The sequence below is a fragment of the Plasmodium berghei genome (genome assembly GCF_900002375.2).
Source record: "Plasmodium berghei ANKA genome assembly, chromosome: 13".
In the NCBI taxonomy this organism is placed as follows: domain Eukaryota; phylum Apicomplexa; class Aconoidasida; order Haemosporida; family Plasmodiidae; genus Plasmodium; species Plasmodium berghei.
Window position 1 is genome coordinate 617,315 of NC_036171.2, and position 17,852 is coordinate 635,166.

Here is a 17,852-nt window from a genome sequence, read left to right on the forward strand (position 1 = left end):
GTACATTCATATTAATTTATTTAAGAAATGCTCTCATTGTAATAGATCAATCTAATATGTTTCCAAAGTTGCTATCAAAATTATATATCAAGAAAAATGTGAACTTTAAAGGAGCATAACAATGATAGCAAATAATGTTAAAAAAGTTTTTGTTGCGGGTTATGCTCGAACCCCTATAGGTTCTTTATGCGGAACAATTTCTCAAATACCCGTGTATAAATTAGGTTTTAAAAAATAAAGAAATAGCACTAAAAATTTATATTTTGTTTACTTAGATATAGATTTTTTTTTCATTGCTGTTCATATGAACGTATATTAATTATTTTACTTATTTGCTTAATTTCCATTTTTTTTTCGATGCAGCTATACCCACAATATTAAAATCACTAGAAAGAAGTCAAATAGAAAAAGATATAGTTGATTGTGTAATTTTTGGGCAATCATTTTCTAGTGGATGTGGGCCTTTACCTCTTCAAAAAATCCTTGTTTCTACAGGTACAATTGCTTATGTTTTTTTATAACAAATTATCACTGTCATTAAGATGTTTGTGTATATATTTGACCAGGTTTTGTCACATATGTGTGTGCTTTTATCTGTTGTTGGTATCATTTATCAGCATACATAATATTCATCTTTATTATTTCCGCCTTAACATATTTAAGCATATATACAAATCCAATTATAATCGTATTCTTTGTGGCTCAATTCTTATCCTATCTTAGGTATTAACATGAATGCAAAAACACATCATATTAATAATTTGTGTTGTAGTGGATTAGACTCAGTGACCTTAGGATATGATTTAATAAAATCAGGAAAAGATGTCTGTGTTGTTGGATCAATGGAATCAATGTCTCAAAGTTCGTTTTTTTTGAAAAAGTTAAGAACAGAAACATGCAAATTAGGGAATATTACTTTTAATGATAGTATAATACATGATGGATATGAATATATATCAAATAATAAGGAGTTAAAAAAAAATAATAATATGGAATTATTTTGTAAAAAACATAAAATTCCAAGAATTGACTTAGATAATTATGTTATAAATTCATATAAAAGAGCAGCAAATGCATATAGTGAAAATTTAATACCACAAGAAATATTTCCTTTAATAATTCAAAAAAAAAAAAATACATTAGAATACGAAAAAATAGTTATTGACACTGATGAAATATATAAAAAATGTAATATTGATAATATTTGTAATTTAAGTAGTGAAAGTATTATTACAAATTATAATATAGCTCCATTTGCTGATGGTGCATGTTCAATCGTTTTAATGAGTGAAGACAAAATGAATGAGCTTGGTTTAAATCCATTAGTAGAAATTGTAGCTTATGATAATGCTTCTGTGCAACCATGTGATTCTCCCTTGAGTATTTCCTATTCTATATTAAAATGCTTAAAAAAAATTAATAAATCTGTTGTTGATTATTATGAAATTAATGAATCTTCAGCATTAGATGTTATTTTTAATGTTAAAAATTTGGGCATAGATATGTCTAATGTAAATATTAATGGAGGGGCTTTATCATTGGGGCATCCAACTGCTGTATCAGGTTCAAGAATTCTTATATCATTAATAACTATATTAAAAAATTTTGATATGAAATTTGGCTGCGCATCTATAAATAATTATTTAGGCTCTGCTACATCAGTTGTCGTGGAAAATGTGTAATCACCATGTTTTGTTCATATAATTAAATGAGTGAATATTTCGTATATTATTTATATATTCTTATTTTTGTTGTCATTATATTACATTTTTTTAAATCCACCATTAATGTTTTGTCCTCATATGTACTTATATGGGAACACATATTGTTATATTTTGGTACATTTTAATATTTTTGTTTAACACTTAAACTATATTATATGCTAATTTGGATATTTGAATAATAAATGATCATATAATTGATCATGTACGAATGTTTTGGATAGTATGATTGTGTTTGGTCATAAAATATACATATATACAAAAAAAAACGAGTAAATAAGCAAATTAATGAAATCAAATAAAAAATAAACATAAAAATGATATTACAAAAAGTTACTATAGTTTATATTAACACTATGCAAATATGCAAAATATAGGCATCCAGTTTTCCATTTTTATTATACTTAAATTTCTTTCAGCGAATCAATGCACATAACATTCATCAAATTAGTATCTTCAAGGGAGTCACTAGAATATTCCCCTGAATCATTGAGATTTGTATTATGCAAAAATGTTTCTTTTCTTTTCTTTTTGATACATGAATATCTTTTTTTATTAATTTTTGATTTATATACATACTTTTGGGCGCCTTCCCCTTTATTTATGTTTTCTTTAAATTCATTCTGAGGTTGAGTAAAACGATTGTTACCATTTTCTTCATTTGAAGAATAATAAGTATAAGAAATATTATTCGTGCAATTTTCAAAACTCAAAGATTCGTTATATGTTATTACACCTTCAGATGATTTTTGTATTCTTTCATTTTTTTTCTTTTTTTCTTTTTTATGCTCAAATTTATTATCATCATAATTTGATTTATCCACTTCAAAAGAAGTATTGTTTTCATTGCCTCCATTGAGAAAATATGCTTCGTTTTTTGTTTCAATATGTAACAAATGCTTATAATCATTTTGATGTATTCCTTCGTCCAAAAACCTTGAGATTCCATCATATAATATACCATTATTATCATTCTTAATTTCCATCGTTTCAGAACAGTTAATATATTTTTTTTCATTTTTTGGTTCATTTAAAGAAGACAGTTTTTCTTCTATTTCAGTGTCTCTATTTTCAGCTTTCTCAATTGAATAGTTCTCCATACTTTCTTTTTTTTCACCAAATAATGATTTTTCTTGGGTATATTCTTTAGGAATAACCAAATTTTCATCATCTATTACCTCCACTTCCTCATAAATAGAAATATCTTTATATCCAGAATCCTGTAATTGTTTTGAACAAGTATTTTTTTCATGTTTTTCTCTTTCATCGGATGCAAGAATTTCATCTTTTAATTCTTTATTTTTCATATTAAAAAAATTTATGCTATCAGCAATATTTTCATATGTATTTTTTCCAAAACATGTATGTTGTATATGCTCTATAAATATGTTAACTGCGTATTTATTATTTTCGTATAGTATACATTCTTTATTGTTTCCACAAAAATTTTGTTTTTTTGTTTTATTTTTATAATATATTACACTGTTATAAACATTTGAATTATTTTCATTATATAAATTGGATAACTTATTACTTCTATTATTATGTGGATCCATATCTAGTTCTTTTTTAGTATCCATTTTTTGAGTATTTATGTGATCAGTTTGACATGCATCATTCCCATATGTATGTTTTTGCTCATTTAAATTATTTTTATATTCAAATAATGCTTCATTTTTTTGATTTACATTACCATTCATAAGAGAATTTGATGCTACAAAAGGATTTCCATCTAATTTTTTATAATTTTGATTGCCTTTCGTTATATTTACATTATTAGAATTAACAACATGAATGCTTGTTTCATTTGTGTTCGTATCTTTTTCGCAATATTTTAAAAAAACGGTTTCAATAACATCATATACTCCTTTATTTTTTAATACACTAATATTATATACTTCTATTGATGCATGCTTATAATTATTTATTTGTTTATTAATTATATCTTTCATAATGTTTGACAATATTTCATTATTTTCCAACTCATCGATAGATATAAAACTTTTATTATTAAGCTTGATATTATTTATAATTTGATTGAATTTATTTATCATAGCTTCTTTTTTAACTTCATTTTTTTCATCATTTTCTTTTAATATAAACTTTTCCAGTGGAGCATTATTTACAATAAATAATTCAACTACCCTTTTATATAATAAGCTTAAATAATCATTTAAATATATATTATCATTCGATAAAAAAAAACTCTTAAACTTTTCATTTTCATATATATCTAAAGACCTTATATAATTGTATATGCAAGGTGAAGAATAATATGAGAATTCTTCTGATTTATTTCCCAATATGATAATTGGTTTTATAAATACTTTATCATCTTCTACACCATTTTTCCCATCTTGGCATTCTTCTGTTTCCTTTTTCCTTTTTTTTTTTTTTTTTATGGCATTAATTCCATTTGTACATAGATAGCATAAATATATAATCAATTTAAATATGTTACATTCACATTTTGCATCAATTACATAAAATATAACATCTGTATCATCATAATAGCAATCATAAATATTTATAGTATTGGTTTTTGTTCCTTCTATATCATATATTTGTAAATTTCTTTTATTTACACATATTTTTTTTGTATTAAAGCCAAGCGAGCAGTTACCATTATTACCATTTATTAAATATTGTGTATTTATTATATCATATTTACTTTTATTGTGATAATTTGCTATTAGATTAAATAAACTCGTCTTTCCTGAACCACCTTCACCAATAATTAAAATTCTCAATTCTTTCTGATTTCCAGAATTAGAAAAATATGACTTTAATAGAGAAAACATATTTTCTCTAAACTATAAATTTTAAAGTATTTTTTTATTTTTTTCCTTCACTATTTTTGAAAAGCGTCTTATTTGTTTTCGTTTAGCATTTATCGTGGTTGTAGTATTACGCTTATCTTTTATTTGTGCACAGCTTTTTTTGTTTGCTTTAATTCAATGAATGTTATTGATTTTACGAATTGCACACATTTTGGGGAGGGTTTATTCAATATATATAAATATGGATATCTCAGAATACCTCCAAAAATTCTCTCGATATGCTACTTGCAGCTTTCTATTTATAAATTTTTATTCATGGAAATTTTATTCATCCATTTATATGAATATGTATTATATATCGATTTTTCAATCTCTTTTCGATTATTTGTTTATGTAACTAATAAACTTGCTATCTTTGGCGGTCATGAGTTAATTTTGTTTACAAAAAAAAAATATTTGCTATTAAAAGACTATTACATTGAATAATAAAATATTTTATCATTGCTAATATTACTTCTATTTTTTAACAAAAAAAAAATAAAATTAAGCTTGTGTGGTTAATATTACCATCATTGTTATAGCTGCTATTTATATATTTTTTTCTATATAAAAATTCAAAAATTATATATTTAAACTTTATGAAGCATTTTGGTATTATCAAATAAAACGAAAATATTTCATCATTTTTTATTTTCAAAAATTTCAATTTTTTTAAATATTTCAATAATAAATTTCCTCAGGAAATTATGTGAATAAAAAAATTAAAAATATAATAGTGTACAATTATGTTTAGTATGTATAAAATATAAAACATGGAAAAATAAATTAAAAGCGAACAATTTAATCCCTACTGATATATGGATATTTTACCATAATGAAATTTTATGTTGTATTCCACATTCTTATTACATTTGAATAATATTTTCCATATATTCGCATGTACTATATATAAAACAATTTTAAGGACCTATAAAAACATACAAAATATTTTTTAAAAAACCGAATAAGCATTTATACTATTTCCCAACGTTTTTTTCCGCCCCTTTCACATCATTTCATAATTCGAATTATATATAAAAAGAATGCGTAATACATTTTTTATACTACAAAATCTTTAATACTAATCATTTTCAAGATTATATACCTGTCTATGAGTATTTCATTTTAATGAAGGAACCATATTTAAAGAATATAAAAAAATATATATTATAGATTTTAACAAATATGAAAAGAGAGGAAATACCTTTAATACATATAAAAATATATATTACATATTCTCCATATATATATTATTTAAAGCATGCGCTATTCACCAATCCCATACTTAATGCTATATTGAATAGGACAATTTTATAACGAGTATACAGTACATCCGTATTTATAGAATTAAACACCTATCCATATATATAAGTGGTATATTAATTGTGAGTACCTTCATTATAAGATTGTGTATTTTGTTTTACCCATACTGGCATAGATGGTTAATTTTTTTCCATTTTCAAAAAAATTGTATCTAGGATGATTAATATTGTGTATAACACTACACACAAAAAACAATAATAATAATCAAATAATGAATAAATTTTAAAAAATAATGAATGGTAAAACATTTTTCGAAATATTATTATTTATTTTGACTTTTCCTTTATATAAAGAAATTAATTATTCTAATTCCTCATACAAAATATGTTATTGAAGTATATATAATATAATGCTTATGCCTATATACAATTCCCCAGGGTTATTAAATGGTTATATATATAATTATATGTTTTCCAAAAAATAAAATAAAGTAAAATGCATTTATAAAATTCTCTACATAGTAAATGTTTAAGAAAACACAATTTTTAATTTCACATTGGTCATCCCAATTTTATATTATTTTTATTAGTTTTCTCTAATCATAAAATCCGCACTTTTATTAAAATTGCATAATATTAAAAAAAAATAAGAAATACATATATATATATATATATAAATTGTGTAATTATTTAAAAAATTAGCAAATTTCAACTAGTTTAAACAAAAATAACATATTTCAAGGCTTTTAACAAATTATTATATAATATCTGTTTATACCCCTTTGATAGATGCCGATAGTTCTATGTGTACAATCACTTGAAAAAAAAATATAAAATATCAAGTGCTCTACTTACTACAAGCAATATTTTTCTTTATTATAACAATTTTTAGCTATTATAAAGAATACATTTATTATTTATATATAATAAAAAATAATCCTTTAAAATATTAGTTTTTCCACCTATATAAAGGAGTATGCATAAATATATTAACGCACTTCGAGGAGCTTGTAAAATTGGTTACCCAAATATATTTTTTTTTTTTTATAAGAATAATTTATAAAATATTATGCATATATCATATCAATGAATTATATTGCATACAACATATTATAATATATACGCTTAACTTTTGGCGATAATTATGTATTTGTTAAGCTTGAAAAAAACAAAACATACTAAGTATACATATAGAATGAATACATTTTAAGTAGATATTATATTTATGTGCATGAATTTAGCTTAAATTTTTTTTTGTTCGGAATATATATATATACTCACTAACTAAAAAAAACGTGTTAAATATACGTACTATATATGCATATTTTTTTAATGCAAAATTTAAAAAACGTAGAATAATAAAACAACATTGCTATTATTTTTGAAATTAAAAAAAAAAACCAAAACAAAATAGTGAATTATATTAAGCACATATATATGCATATAATTATATATATTTATAAGAGTATGGAAATTTATTAATACATAAATATGCTTACAAAGATATATAAAATATTTTGATGCATAATAATACAATTAAAATTATGATATGAAACATTTTTATAAAAAACTTTATTTAAAAAAAAATAATTAATTAATATATATACATGTAGATCATATGAGTTATAGAAAATATAATAACAACGTATTATATGACTAAATTATACACGATATGCCATTACTTTATTTTACATACTTGTAAAGAACTATATAAAAAAAAATAAACATATAACAATATATTATTATAGGAAGATAATATATATAATACTGTATTTACACAGTTGAATTTTTTTTTAAGAATATAAAAAAAAATATAAATATTTTTTAATTTTAAAATAATAGAACAAAATGGTGAACTTTACAGTAGATCAAGTTCGTGAGATCATGAACAAAACAAAACAAATTAGGAACATGTCCGTTATAGCACATGTCGACCACGGAAAATCAACATTAACAGATTCTTTGGTATCAAAGGCAGGTATTATATCTAGTAAGCATGCAGGAGATGCTCGTTTTACTGATACGCGAGCAGATGAACAAGAAAGATGTATTACCATTAAGTCAACTGGTATATCCATGTATTTTGAACATGATTTAGAAGATGGAGAAGGAAAAAAACCTTTTCTTATCAACTTAATTGATTCACCAGGGCACGTTGACTTTTCATCAGAAGTTACAGCAGCATTAAGAGTTACAGATGGTGCTTTAGTTGTTGTTGATACTATTGAAGGTGTATGTGTACAAACAGAAACTGTTTTGTATCAAGCTTTAGGAGAAAGAATTAAGCCAGTATTACATGTTAATAAAGTTGACAGAGCATTATTAGAATTACAAATGGAAGTTGAAGATATTTATCAAACTTTTGCAAGAACTATTGAAAGTGTAAATGTTATCATTTCTACATATACTGACAAATTAATGGGAGACATTCAAGTATATCCCGAAAAAGGTACTGTATCTTTTGGTTCTGGTTTACAAGGTTGGGCATTTACTTTAGAAACTTTCTCAAGAATATATTCCAAAAAATTTGGTATTGAAAAAAGTAAAATGATGCAACGTTTATGGGGTAACAGTTTTTACGATGCTAAAACAAAGAAATGGTCAAAAAATCAACAAGAAGGATATAAAAGAGGTTTTTGCCAATTTATTATGGAGCCAATCTTAAACTTATGTCAATCAATTATGAATGATGATAAAGAGAAATACACAAAGATGTTACAAAACATCGGAGTTGAATTAAAGGGAGACGATAAATTATTAACTGGTAAACAATTATTAAAAAAAGCTATGCAATTATGGTTACCAGCAGGAGATACTTTATTAGAAATGATTGTTACTCATTTACCATCCCCAGCAACTGCACAAAAATATCGTGTTGAAAATTTATATGAAGGTCCTATGGATGATGAAGCAGCTAATGCTATACGTAATTGTGATCCTAATGGACCATTGATGATGTATATATCAAAAATGGTTCCGACATCTGATAAGGGACGATTTTATGCATTCGGTCGTGTGTTTTCAGGAACAGTTGCTACAGGACAAAAAGTTAGAATCCAAGGTCCGCACTATGTGCCAGGAGAAAAAACAGATTTATATGAAAAAAATATTCAAAGAACTGTATTAATGATGGGTAGATATACTGAGCAAGTTCAAGATGTACCATGTGGTAATACATGTTGTTTAGTCGGTGTTGATCAATATATTGTAAAATCGGGAACAATTACTACATTTAAAGAAGCACATAACATTGCTGATATGAAATATAGTGTATCCCCTGTCGTCCGTGTTGCAGTTAAACCTAAGGATAGTAAACAATTACCAAAATTAGTTGATGGTCTTAAAAAATTAGCTAAATCTGATCCATTAGTTTTATGTACTACTGATGAATCTGGAGAACATATTATATCTGGTTGTGGTGAATTACACATTGAAATTTGCTTAAAAGATTTAAAAGACGAATATGCACAAATTGATTTTATTGTTTCTGACCCAGTTGTTTCATATAGAGAAACTGTTACTGAAGAATCAACAATTACATGTTTAGGTAAATCACCAAATAAGCACAATCGTCTATTTATGAAAGCTTACCCATTGGCTGAAGGATTGCCAGAAGATATTGATAAAGGTAAAGTATCCGACAAAGATGACCCCAAAACTAGAGCAAACTACTTACACAGTAATTATCAATGGGATAAAAACTTAGCATTAAAAATATGGGCATTTGGTCCAGAAACTATTGGTCCAAATCTTTTAACAGATAATACAAGTGGTATACAATATATGAATGAAATTAAAGTCCATTGTGTAGCTGCTTTCCAATGGGCATCAAAGGAAGGTGTTTTGTGTGAAGAAAATATGAGAGGATGTGAGTTCAGAATGTTAGATGTTCATATGCACGCTGATGCTATTCATAGAGGTGCAGGCCAAATTATGCCCGCTTGCAAAAAATGTATATATGCATGTGAATTAACAGCAGTACCAAGATTAGTAGAACCAATATATCTTGTCGATATTAGTTGCCCACAAGATGTTGTTAGTGGTGTATATAGTGTTTTAAACAAAAGAAGAGGTATTGTTATATCTGAAGACCAAAAATTAGGAACACCATTATTAAAAATACAAGCGCATTTACCTGTCGCAGAATCTTTTGGATTCACATCTGCATTACGTGCTGCTACATCTGGTCAAGCATTTCCACAATGTGTTTTCGATCACTGGTCTGTATTGTATGATGATCCTTTTGATTCAAATAAAAATTCATATAAAATTATTATGAACATTAGAGAAAGAAAAGGTATCAAAGTAGAAATGCCACAATTGGATAACTACTTAGATAAATTATAAACTGCTTTGAAATTTGAATATCATTTGTGGTTGTTTTTAGTACAGATTTTAAGAAAAGAGAAAGTTGTAAATCAAAATTATTAGCAGTTTACTAAAAAAACACCAAAATGATGTAATACAAACAAATACAACAACATAGTAATTCTTCGTGTATATATCTGTAGTCGCACAGAGATTTAGTTTTGCACATGCATGCTTGCATGTAGTAGTCCAGTAAATAAAACTTGACATATATTTACTAATTAGTATTATTGTCATTTATTGGCATACATAAAAATGCATGATGCATATAATAGTGTATATATCATTTTAGGATATTTTTTTATTTTAGCTGAAATATGTACATAATATTATAAATTCATTTCGCTTCATATAATAAGATACACAATGCATTGTTTTACATCACACATCATATTTATGTGCTACATGTATGCATATTAAAACTAAAAACTTTTAAAAATGAACAAAACATAATTCCAATATTTTAATGTATTACTTATTCAATGCGGTACGCATATTACTGTAATTTAAAATTCTATATAAATTTTCAATCCTCTTATTGGGGATACCTCTGTGGACATTAGTGCAACACAATTTAAATAGGTTATCATAAATTGGCAAATTGTTCATTCTTAAAAAATAAATAATATATGTAATTATCTATATCTTCTATGAGTACGTGGTGATATATTCTATATAATCGTGCATGTTGTCAGCACATATGATGACTAAAAGTGTAAAGAGAAACATCGTAGCTATATTACATTTTTTTGTCATTCCCCGTTTCCTTGAATTTTATACTATATTTATATAAAGCATCGCATTACAATACATATATATTAATATATCGCTGTTTCCTTTAAAGGAAAAGTGAATATTGCCGCTCGCAACTTTTTTAAATTTATTAATGAGTTAAATTTATAATAAAATTGCCTATTTAAAATTTACAAAACAAGTAAAAATAATTGCATGAATTATAAGGTGAAGAAAAACAAAACGCAAAAAAAAAAATAAATAAATAAATAAATAATGAACGCGTAAATAAAAATATATAGAACATGATATTGAATTAACAAATATATTGATAAATAAAATAACAATTGAATTGGTGCACAAGCTAACAAATAGAGAAGAAATATATGTATGAATAATGAAATAATTTCTAATAACTTCATAAATTTAGTTATTGGTATTATAACATAATTCATTTGAAGGCATAGATAGGGAGCAATCAGGAATCCTAAAATTTTTTTCTAAAGCAAAAATTTGATTGTTTATCATTTGCGTACATTCATAAAAAAAATTTTGTTTAATTTTTGAAACCATTTTTAAACAATTTAGCATTTCCTTCTGTGATTTATTCACTTTCATTTGCATGAGTTTATCATCTCTAAAGTTAATCGTTTCTCTTAACAAGGATTGTAAGTTTTTTTTATAATCACATTGCTCCATATTCAAATTATTCATATAATTTTTACAACAAATATTTGAATTACCTAAATTTTCTGAATTGGTATTACAAATATGTGTCAAATTACAAGATTCATTATTATCATTAATAGGCATTATATTATGCCTCCCGTTGTTTAATAAACATTGGTTTTCATTATTTTCTTTCTTCGTATTATTATCAAAAATATTTGTTTTTCCATTAATTATTTTATCCAAAAGGTTGTTTTTATATTCTAAATCATCGCATGTAATTGTTGTTGTTTCAGCATTGTGTAGTTTACTCATTTCATCCATACTTTCCTGATTAATTGTTCCTTCAAGGCAATCAAATAAATTATCGTTATTCTTGTTATCATTATTATGACCATTATTGCTTTTATTATATTGCTCATTTATGATATTCATACCATTATCATGTATATTATAACAGGCCCCCATTCCATCAGATTCGCCATCTTTATTATGTTCCACAATACTATTCCCTGTTGAGCAATTGTTAATATCAATATGAATAGAGTTATTAATATTGGTGCTATTATTTGGTGACTTATATAACATATCTGTTTTTCTGGTTACTTCATTTTTGATCATCATATGATTATCATGACTTATATCATTTACGTAATTTGGGCATAAAAAATTATATTCATGATTTTTATGAAAATTCATATTATTATCTTTATTTATTAATGTATGTTGATCTATTTGTAATCCATTATTATAATGGTGTTTTCTTATATCAGTATCACACTCTTTTCTTAATGAGTTTTCTAAATCGTCATAATAATCATTATTGTATAGCTTATTAATTTGGTCACAACTACTGCTATGATCTTTACTTATATTGCTCATTTTTTTGAACAATTCAGTGTAACGATCTAGCAACAATTGATCCTTTTCCTCCATGGTTTCATTTTCTTCGACATATTTTGATGTTCTATTTATAACATCCTCGCATATTTCTCCATTTTTATGTAACTTATTAAGAATAATTTTTTCTCTTCTTCCTATTTTGCTTCTATCAATAATATTGTTATGCTTATACAATTTAGTAGATATATAATTTTTGTATAAACTTTTTTCAGATACATTATGATATCTTCCATCCGAATAAAGAGAATAAAATATATTTTCATTTTTTAATGTACTTTTTATAAATTCATTTAATTCATTACATATAAAATCGATACTTTTATTAAAATATAGTTTATTTATATTGTATTCGTTTGAAGGTTCTTCGTTTTTACTATTATGTGCACCATCTTTGATATTATTTGTTTCTTGATATATTCCTTCTTTATCACTTTCACATATTTTTTCATTATCATCATTTACTTTTAAATTATTGTTACATGTTTTATTGTGCTCCAAGCATCCATTAGTTTGGTTTTTCTCTTCTTCATTCAATTTGAAGTTGCTCAATTTATTCTTAATGTATTCGGGATTATCGTGAGAATCATTTTCACTATTTTTATTGTTTAACATGTCTTTATCCTTTGAGTTTGGTAATTTGTGTTCATCATTTTCATCTTTGATAACAATTTTATAATTATCATCTTTATGTTCAATCTCAGAAAGTTTGTTTATATTGCCATCTGTATTATTATGCAATTCTTGCATTGAATTTTGATTTTTCGCAATATAATAATCACAATAAATTTTATATTCTAATTGATTCAACTTATTTAATATTTCGTTATTATTATTTAGGATATCTACAATTTTTTTCATAGCATAAATAGTGTGGTCAACGTTATGAATATTAAAACTTTCTGTAGAATATTCATCTTTTAGGGAAATAGTTAACTTATTTTGTACGTTACCTAAAAAGGATAGCATACTATTATAATCTATATCATCAAAATTATTTACTTTTTTTAAAAAATTAATAAATTCTTCATTAAAATTAAAAACAGTGTTAATACTATTAACATTGTTCATAAATTCTTCCTTAATTTGATAGGGTTCATTTGTGAATGTTTTGTTATTATGTGTTTTAGTTTCTTTGTTTTTATTATTAACATATATATTATTTTCAATTTCTCTTGAAATATTAGATGTATTATGAATGTTATTATTATAAATTGAAACATACTTTGACATTTCATTTCTAGGATTTTTATTTCCATCGGTGCTTCTCCTATCTTTGTGTTTTCTTTTTGCATATTTTCTTTTTTTTAAAAAATTATTATTATTTGTAAATTCAAAATTCGGATTTTCAAGTTCATCTTTATTCTGAATCGTGTATTGCCTCTTATTTTTTATTATATAATTATTATTTTTATCATCAACATTATCTTTATCAATATTTTCTCTTTGAAAATTTAGACCATTTGATTGCCCATTATAATCGACTAAAATACTACTATTATTGTTGTTATAGTTAGAGGAAAGTGGTAACCCTTCGGTATTTTCATTTTTAATATCACCAATTCCCATATTATTAATTTGGAATCCATGCATAGGATCGGCACTAGTATCAATGATTCCCTTATTTTTATGTTCCATATCATTTTGTTTTATATTTAAACCTGTCATAGAGTTTAATGTATTATTTATGTTTTTCTTTTTTCTTCCCCTCTTTTTTTTTTCAACAATTGGAAGACTACATTGGTCATTTAATGAATTTCCATTGTTCAAATTATCGCCTAACTTAATAGGAGCACCAAGATTGCTATTGCTAACAAAATTATTATTATTCAATATATTTTCGTTTTTTATTTTTTTCTTTCGGCCTCTACGCTTTACTTCTACTACGGTACTAGTATTAGAGGGGTTGTTTGTATCCATAACTTCATTATGCATCATATTTTCATGAAAAAACATAGGATTTTCCTGTTTATTATTATTATTATTATTATTATTATTATTATTATTATTATTATTATTATTATTATTATTATTATTATTATTATTATTGTTATTATTATTATCCATTAAATAATAATTATAATTAATATGATCGGTTTGAACACCATTATATAAATTATTATTTATGAAGTCATTTGTATACACATTTTGATAATCATTTAACGTTGATTCAGAAGGTGGAATAATATCATCCTTCCCCATAATATCACAATAATAATATTGCGGCCTATCATACATGTAATAATTATTAATATTATTTTGTTCATTATTATTGATGCTATTATCATCGGCATTTAAATTAAGCATACCATGGTCATTATCGATACTTTGCATGTTTTCAAAATTATTCATACTAGAATTAAAAAACATACTTTCATTTGCTTTGATATCATTTCCATAACTATTATTACCTTTTCGGCCTCTTCTTTTTTTACCTACTTCTTGTTCTATAAATGAGTGGTATTTATAGTTTTTTACACTCACTCTTTTCGTAAGTTGAACATTTAAATCGTTAGTATTTGGAACTATTTCTCCCCGTTTTTTTCTTCCTCTTTTTTTTGGAATTGGATTTACAGCATTATTTAGTACCTTTTGACCCTCTGAACAATTATTTATTTCTATATCATTACTTTTATCCGGGTTTATATTTATATTTCCATTTAAATTATTTATTTCGTTTTTTTCGCCTGAGCATTTTTTGTTCGGCGCATTGTCAGTTTTATTATTAATTATGTTTTCATTAGTTGAATAATTATTATTACCATTCATCAAATTATCATTACTATCATTCTGATTATTAAAATTATTTACGTAGAAATTTTCGATATTGTCCATAAAGTCAGTCATATTTAAATTGCTATTCTTCTCATTTATAGTATATGATATGTCTTTCATTACATTATCTTTAGTATTAGTGTCATTATTGTTTTCATTTTCATTGGTATTTTTCAATATTTTTTTAAAAAACATTTTACTATTATAATATTTCGTGGTGTTGATCTATTTCATATGTTACCTAAGAAGGCATTTGTTTCTTCTTCAAATTTGTATATATAAAAAATCGGGAATATAATATAACCATTATTTTCGTAAGAGAATATATACTCAAATTTAATAATAAATATATCTATGTGCGTATTTATATTTATTCTATCAGTTAAAAAAAAAAATATATATATATATATATATCTATATTAATATATGCATGTATACTGGACAAAAAAAACAATTACAAAATCTGAAATATATGTTATAAATAAAATATATACAACAATACAAATATTTATCGTTCAAATTATATGTATTTTAATATAATTTTGCACAAATTAAATAATACGTTGTTATCTTACAATATAATCATTAAAAACAAAAAATTTTAAATAACAAAATTTTAAGTACTATACGGAAAGAACAATATGCATATATATACAACAAATATACATATATATTATATATATATATATATATATATATATATATATATATATATTCGGTATTTTATATTCCCTTGAATAATGCAAATTTGTATTATTATTAATAAAAAATAGTATATTGATATAAATTTATTGATTATAATAGAGAAGCATTCTATGCTTACTATTAATTATATATATATATATATAATATTAATTATATAAAAAAACGGTACATTACATATTATATATATAATATTCTACAAATGACGACTATTAACCTCTTTAAAAATGTTTAGGAATTTTATATATATGGTCTAAAAAATCCATGTTTTTTTAATTTTTTTAGGCAATTTTTAATATTACAATAAAAGCTAACAATGTAATTAGAAAAAATATGCAAGCATTTATTATGTACTCCTAAAAAATAATATATATTACGGATCTAATAATGGTATTAATTTTTATAATATATATACTATTTAATATTAAATATGAATAAAAATTGCTATACTAAATAATATTACATAGGATTTATGATTTTTTATGTATAAATAAAGTAAAAAAAATTATATATATTTTTATTACCTGCTTTTATGCTATAAGAAAACATCCTATAATTTCTCGAAACGCTTCTTTGTTGCTAATTGCGCATATTTATTATGTTTTTGAAGTTTTTTTTCTTCGGCATCATTATATTAAATAGATAATATATTTATTTAATATAAAAATTATATAGTTAATTACATATAAAAAAATTATAAAATTACCCTTTCGTTTATCTTTTCTACAAAAATTAATAAATTAAATTAACTAAAAATTTATAAAAGCTCAATAAGAATGATAAACATTATAAGAGCAAAAAATGTTTGTTCTATTGCTCTGAATAATATAATTTGTATTAAAAATGGCTACATTTTAATATAATACATAAATAATTCCTTAACACGTTTAAGTGGTAAATCATTGACAACATTGTTAGTTATATATGATAGCATAATAATAATAATATTAATTTTATAAATAAAAAAATAGGAATGGAATTTAAATGAGTATAACCATGTGCATATGATTAAGCTAATATAAATATTTCTATTAAATTAAAAAAAATTGTATAACGCATATATCGATTACACTCCATACTTTCTTGTATAATGTATTACGCCCAACTTACAAATACATTGCTTAGTTATCCAATAAACAATTAGTTATATTTTTAAATATATTTTTTTTTACGATATGTTGAAAACTCTTTTATATTAAGACATCTTATTGTAATAGCTATAAATAATAAAAGAGGTTATTATATACATATCAATATAATCCTCTACAATAACAATCTTTATACTCTTCTTATATTATTTAATAAATATATATACCATATGTTATAGATATGCCCCCCACTGTGTTTTAATATGTTCAAATAATATTATATCTTTTTTAATTTGAGGATGTTTTTATGCATTCATTATAATATTAAATAATCACATGTGTATATAACCCTGACTTTTTATACATAAAAATATTATAAATAATAAGGAACTATTATTTAAAAGGCGCTGTGTTAGCATTTGTGATTATATCAAATCGTTTAAGATATTAAAATAAAATAAATAAAATAATAAACTACAAAATTTAGTGATTTATATTTGATTCGCAATTCCATACATTTGAATAGATATGCACACGCAAAAAATATATTACGATAAATTCACATATGTATATATAAATTGTATTGAACACATCAAATGTATTATATATATGGTTTATTTCTCACGTTTCTATATACAATAAAAGCATTCAACTAATTTATAAAAAAATAGGCTTATTGTTTAAATTTTTATAAACATGTATTTATATACATTCACATGTGCATGCATATGTGGGTTATTATCCTCTTATTAGTAAGACATAAATAGCAACATGCATGTTGTTCTTTAAATACGTTTTATATAAAAATGTGATTTT

The 17,852-nt window shown here is 23.7% G+C and overlaps 4 protein-coding genes across 4 annotated transcripts; 2 read left to right on the forward strand and 2 right to left on the reverse strand.

The window, feature by feature from the left end:
• Positions 1–121: 121 nt before the first annotated feature.
• Positions 122–1,682, forward strand: PBANKA_1314600 (acetyl-CoA acetyltransferase, putative; the record flags this gene model as incomplete). Its single annotated transcript, XM_034566731.1, has 3 exons — positions 122–224; positions 364–495; positions 724–1,682. 3 exons carry the CDS (start codon positions 122–124, stop codon positions 1,680–1,682), a joined length of 1,194 nt encoding a protein of 397 aa, XP_034423298.1.
• Positions 1,683–2,125: 443 nt separating this feature from the next.
• PBANKA_1314700 (conserved Plasmodium protein, unknown function) lies at positions 2,126–4,522 on the reverse strand (the record flags this gene model as incomplete). Its single annotated transcript, XM_034566732.1, has 1 exon — positions 2,126–4,522. One exon carries the CDS (start codon positions 4,520–4,522, stop codon positions 2,126–2,128), a length of 2,397 nt encoding a protein of 798 aa, XP_034423299.1.
• Positions 4,523–7,650: 3,128 nt separating this feature from the next.
• PBANKA_1314800 (elongation factor 2, putative) lies at positions 7,651–10,149 on the forward strand (the record flags this gene model as incomplete). The annotated part of the gene is made up of 1 exon (XM_034566733.1): positions 7,651–10,149. One exon carries the CDS (start codon positions 7,651–7,653, stop codon positions 10,147–10,149), a length of 2,499 nt encoding a protein of 832 aa, XP_034423300.1.
• Positions 10,150–11,328: 1,179 nt separating this feature from the next.
• Positions 11,329–15,441, reverse strand: PBANKA_1314900 (conserved Plasmodium protein, unknown function; the record flags this gene model as incomplete). The annotated part of the gene is made up of 1 exon (XM_034566734.1): positions 11,329–15,441. One exon carries the CDS (start codon positions 15,439–15,441, stop codon positions 11,329–11,331), a length of 4,113 nt encoding a protein of 1,370 aa, XP_034423301.1.
• Between the last annotated feature and the right edge of the window lie 2,411 nt (positions 15,442–17,852).